A 6,000-nucleotide genomic window follows, 5' to 3' on the forward strand; every position below is an offset into this window, starting at 1 on the left:
CTGTTCATCATGAAGTGTTTACAGAGGTCTATACCAAATTTCATGACAATCCATCCAAAAGAAATTTCACCCAAAACCACAAAATATCAACCTCGAGGTGGTGCAAGAGGTAAAGTTGGGCATCAATGAAGTCACAAAGGATACATCATCGAAGGATCATGAATGTCTGTCTGCAAACTTTGTGGATAAGTGAACATTGTGTGTGCTGGTGGTCCTACAGGAAACGTTGAGATAAACAATTCATTCCTCTAAAGGTCATGATACAAACAATCCATCCAACAGTCGTGGACCAACAGACGAACCTTGACACAGAGCCATGATGCTCTTGTGACTAAAATTGTTACACATTGGTTCGACCTTGACCTGGAAAACTACACGAAGATATTTTATTTGAACTCTGTGACCAAGATTGAATTACCCACCGGGGAAAACATTCAATCTGGATTAGTCAGAGTATGAAATCGCACAGCGTGATCCTGTGCAGCACTAAGAAAGCTCAGTGTCTTAATTAACGTGATAGTCTTAAGGAGTGCTGACCAAAAGCCTCCTTGCTAATCTGCTGAGTCCACTGTGGCCAATGAGGCCATTCTGCCTGTTTAAACTAAGGAGAGTTTCTTTTCTGTTGAGACACATGCCCTCATATCTACTGGATGACTTAACAGTTAGTTTGTAAATGTTCCCTTCATTGGGTACTCAATGTTAAGGTCAAACTCATGCGATGTCTCCATTTGTGTCTATTTTTCCCAGAGTTAAACACTGTTTCTATTTACAGCCTATCAAACATGCTCACACACCTCAGCATCTCTCCCAGTCTCTTACTCACAGCCATACTATTTCCAAGACAGATGTTTTCACACCGAGGCTGCTGCAGTGTGTACCATTTTTGAGCCATACTGAGAAAATTCTCCTTGCCTGTGGGATACAATGGTGAAAAAATAGCCAATAATAAGAGCAAGTCTCGGCAGGCCACACACCACTACGACCCTAACGACGACATGATGGTCCCACCAGGACTGGAGCAGAAGCAAAGGACTGTGCAGCTTCAGTGCTTTCAGAGACAGACAGGTGGTCAAAACTGTGAATATCGCTAAATGTTGGATCAATGTGCTCCTCACTGTGTAAGGTCGTTATTATTAATCAGAGAACTTTCAACTACTGAACCCAATGTTTAGCTTTGCTTATTTTTTCAAACAGTTGTTTTTTGACTACAAAGCGATTTACAACAATATATATAATCGAATGAAAGAAACACAAAATGAATAGATACATTTAAATGAAATAGATTGACTACATCAATAAATCAAGAAATACACAAAGTAATCGATCAAATAAAATGAAAGTTAACAACAAAAGTAGATGGAGAAATGAAATAATCAACAAAATAGAACGAAATCCAAGTGACTTCACGCATAAATAAATACAAAGATAATAAACTAAACAAAACAATTAATTAATGTAATTAATTAATTAAAACATCAGACACAGATAATGAACTAGATCAATTACAATGCACTAAAACGTTATAAATTAAAATGGAAATGAATGTATAAATACAAAATACTTAATCACGTTTAAATATAATCTTAAATATATAGAGACACAATTCACCTGGTTAGACCACTCAGATACATTTTATTTTACCAAGTTCTTTATTTATTTCAATTAAAGCTAACTAGAAAAATGTATATGCTTAAAACTGTTTCGAGGTGCAACATTTTTACCAGCATGACAGTCATTGTACATGAACAGGATATTAAAAGTGCGGTGAATACAATTACGCGCACTTCCGCTTTAAAAGCGGAGCGGTGCAGCTGAAGAGAGTCGCTGTAGCGATGCCGAGCCCCAGATCTGCTTTCACTTCAACGCAGACCGGATCTACGCCGCACAGTGCGCAATGTCTACTCTGTCATCACAGTGGACTAGTCCAACAGCTGCGTAGACAAACATACGAGCAGGAACTGGATTATAAATCTCATTGTTTCCTCTGTGACCGCCGTAGACTGAACTTTACGCAGGGGAACAACAGGTGAGTCCCCGAGGCTTCACCTGGCGGAGCATTCCCCTCGCCGAATTTGAAACCAGTTTGCGTTCTCCTCCCAACTCCACTTGTTGACGTGGTACCTAACAGGCTACCCCATCAGCCACACCACGGAGACATACTTATGCGTAATTTGGATAAAACCCTGTCTGGCGGCAGGGCGAAGGAAGTTTCAACCTGTCGGGTTCTGTGGCAGATGGAGGTGATGTTTGGCGACCGGTAACATCTTGTGCGATCAGATCGTATTACACAGCTGCTGCCGGGTGAGGGGCGGCATGGGGAACCAGATGGACAAGCTGTCACATTTAAGTTACGCCGAAGTTCCCACAGTGGACCCGAACGGCGTGGACACGGAAGAAGGTCCACGGATCGGCGTCTCTTACATCTTTTCAAACGACGACGACGAGCTGGAGGATGGCTGCGCGGTTGATGGCACGGAGAAGGACCCGAATCAGGAAGAGAAACAATACGACCAGCGCGACGAGGTGGAGTGCGCCGTCTACAACAGAGACGAGTGCATTTACGAGAAGAGCATCAAGGCTGCCAACCTGGAGGTTTCCTCCCCTGAGAATCTACTAAACAAATGTAAAGCAGGGGACCTGGTGGAGTTTGTGGCCATCGGGCAGTTCCCGCACTGGGCTGTGTACGTGGGGGACTTCCAGGTGGTGCACCTGCACCGAGCCGAGGTGAAAAACACCTTTTTGACAGATGCAAGTCAAGGGAGGAGGTGTAGGATTGTGAACGAGTTGTACAGATTCAAAGCTCTGGGTCCGGACATGGTGGTGCAGAACGCGATGGAGCAAGTGGGCTTGAAGGACCGAGAGCTGAGCTGGAGGAACTCCGAGTGCTTCGCCGCCTGGTGCAGATTCGGCAAGAGGGAGTTCAAAATGGGCGGGGAGATCCGGATAGGCAAGCAGCCCTACAGGTTGAAAGTAGTCATGTCCGAGAAACATTCGCACATGTTGGAGTTTCAGAGTTTGGAGGACATGATCATGGAGAAGAGGAGGAACGATCATCTGGGCAGGACAGCCGTGTTGCAGGAGCTGGCCACTCACTTCAGCAGCGGGGAGGCGATCAAAAGTGAGCCGGGGGCTGACTGATGGGGGCTGCTTCACCGTTTTGATGCTTTGCAAGAATAGCCTTTACCAAACATGAGCATCCTGCTTTAATCTATAGAAAGCCTTCACTTCTTTCATTTTATTTTGAATTGGACCACACTGTGTCATCATTTCCACTCGGACATTGTCATTTTAATTATATTTTTTTGACATAGGTGTGTAACAATGGTAATGCCTTAAAGCCACAATCATCAACACACCTCAGATGCTTAATGGCCTTAGCAGTTTTGAATGCAATTATCGAGGGGAAAAACTGAAATAATTGAACTAGTCGATGAGGCTACACAGAATGTATAGTTTTCTAACAGCTTTACACATAACACTGCCACTATCCTGTCTGTAGAGCCAATGTTTCTCTATTCATAGTGCGTCCTGCTCCTTGAGCCTTGTGAGGTTTAGCTTCATCCCTCAGCTCACTCAGAAATGTGTCAGAGCTGCTCGCCGAATACAATGGATCCTTTCTGTCTTTTTATGGGTAATTCTCACACCAGCACATGTTGGAATGAATGTTGTGGAGCTGGTCTTGTGTTACACTGATCAAAGGCTGTCTTAACTGTACCCAAAGTTCAAGTAAACCATGTCCCCTTGACTCTTTTTGAAAGGACTCCTCTGTCATGGTGTCTTTCTTTCAGTACGGAGTATGTTAGCTGTGTGCTTTCTGCCTATTCCTCAGGTGAAACATAATCCACAACAGAATCCAGGTATGGACAAAATGATTGCATTCAAGTAAAAAGTGACAAGCAATAACGGGAAAAATAAACTGCTGATTTGATGTTTGGATGAAATCTTTTCACAGAATGGCACACATGCGCCTCCAAGATTGTTTGTTTGAATCAGAACTACAATGAATGTTTGCCTGCCACCTTTGGTATTAAACTAGAACCGACCATAATATCAATAAACACAATTTGTTGTTTCATATAATTGTTTTGTAGGATTCCAGACAGTACTTTGTTCTCAGCCCTGAAGAGCACAAGGGAACATTGATATAGAGTTTTTATAGCCTTATTGTGATGAAACAACATTGCATCAAAGGAAAGAGTGCTCATTGGGCCCTGATGATGGCAGTGATACGCTTATTAGTTATCGCTGATTCTTTCGCATCAGAAACTATTACACTTTGTACGTTTTTCATTTAATTTATTCTAACAGTTTATTTTCTTTAAGATTAATGAAATGTTACTCTCAAGGCTAACATTAGTTTCCAACGCTGAGCTTCTTATGTTAGTTCAAGTGAAACGCTTGAAAAGAAATTTGAAGTAAATTCCGAAATGTTTTTTATTGCAGAAACAACTGCAATGTTTGTATTGACTTGCAAGCAACCGAATGAGGAAGCTGTAAACCCACATCTTAAAACCTGCAGCAGCCTGACCTCCAGTTTCAAATAAGTCTGACTATTGAACTTGACCTTATCTTCACGATCTGTCACATCTCTGAATATAATTTCATGACGACCACAGGAAACAATCATGCTTAAATGCTACAGTACATGCAGTTAGCTGGTAGCTGTCTGTCTGCTTCAGCCCTGTGTGCTGCTTTTTTCCAGCAGTTGCTCCGATGTTCATGGCAGTGCTACCGTCAAATTGGGACAAACAAACAGACTCCTTAGGGTCTTGTCAAGTTCAGTGTTTCCAAAGTATATTAGACAATGTTATATTGAACTAAAATGTATTTAACAAGACTGGAGTGCAGCTGTGCAGATGTTACTGCTTCATCCTGTGTGGCAAGAGACATCCTGTATTTGAACTTCAGATAGCTGAGCTGTGCGTTGCAGGACTTGGTTCTTGAGATGTTTGGCTTATTTTCAACTTCATGTCAGATGAACTTGAGTGTGAAGACGCGCGGTTGGTGTTTGTTTCTAACTCTGTTTCCAGATGAATCAATGCAGTTTTGCTCGACATTTCTGGTTTGCAAACTCTTAAAATGGAGCGTTGTTGACTCCTGACCCCCGTCACAGGGTCAGTCCTCAGTGAGAACATCAGCCTTTTTCTTTCTCATGCTGTTCTACTCAAAAGTCTACAGAAGGAATTAGACAAGGGCGGATCAACACTTTTTTATTCAGTTCTTCACTTTTATACTAACACTGTCAAAAATCTTACCACCTTTCGTGACATTCTAAAAACCTTAGTGTGAAAATCAGTTAAAATATATCTTCAGGTACCATGAGAGTTTCCATCTGTTTCCAATTAAAAGCTGAACAAATCGTCTTGTGTTTTTGTCTTGAAACAAGACATATAAATGTGTGTTGCTGCACTATAGAATGCAAACAAATGTAACTTCATTTTTATGTAATTTATAGAACGAGTAGACATATTTTCATTACCCTGGTAGATGTTTCTCTCTTGACAATAAACAATATTCATATCATAATAATGTATTAAATGAATACTTACAATCCCTGAAATAATATCACAATGTGTATTAAATGCACCATTCCTCCTGTATACTTGGAAGATGCAATATGCTCTGACGGGGAAGCAGCATCAACTCTCTCCCAGTCCATACTTCTTGATGGGATGTGAAAGCTTGGACATGGTGGAGGCGACCCAATTATAATAAACTGTCAGCGCTCGCCTACAGATACCTTAGCCTACTGCTGCTGCTGTGTGGTTTATTTCCATAGCATGCTAATGAACCTATTAGATTACTTGCATTATAAGAGTGAGAAACCAGCATTCATGTCCCACTGTGGCATAAATGCTCAATAATTTGCTTTTCATGTTAGAGATCCACAGTGGATGAGGAATGAAAAGAAACATTTTAACAAGCCTCGTCAGAAACAACCTGCTTCCTATCTGTTCATGCCTCCACAAATATACTATTGTTCAGACATTTAAGTGGATG

At 41.6% G+C, this 6,000-nt stretch overlaps 1 protein-coding gene across 1 annotated transcript; it reads left to right on the forward strand.

The window, feature by feature from the left end:
- Positions 1-1,847: 1,847 nt before the first annotated feature.
- Positions 1,848-5,477, forward strand: lratd2a (LRAT domain containing 2a). The gene has a single exon (XM_068574935.1). It carries the CDS (start codon positions 2,314-2,316, stop codon positions 3,136-3,138), a length of 825 nt encoding a protein of 274 aa, XP_068431036.1. The 5' UTR covers positions 1,848-2,313; the 3' UTR covers positions 3,139-5,477.
- The last annotated feature ends 523 nt before the right edge of the window (positions 5,478-6,000 follow it).

This window comes from Clinocottus analis, unplaced genomic scaffold (assembly GCF_023055335.1).
Source record: "Clinocottus analis isolate CAN_PGR_092001 unplaced genomic scaffold, fCliAna1.0.p SCAF_14, whole genome shotgun sequence".
Lineage (NCBI taxonomy): Eukaryota > Metazoa > Chordata > Actinopteri > Perciformes > Cottidae > Clinocottus > Clinocottus analis.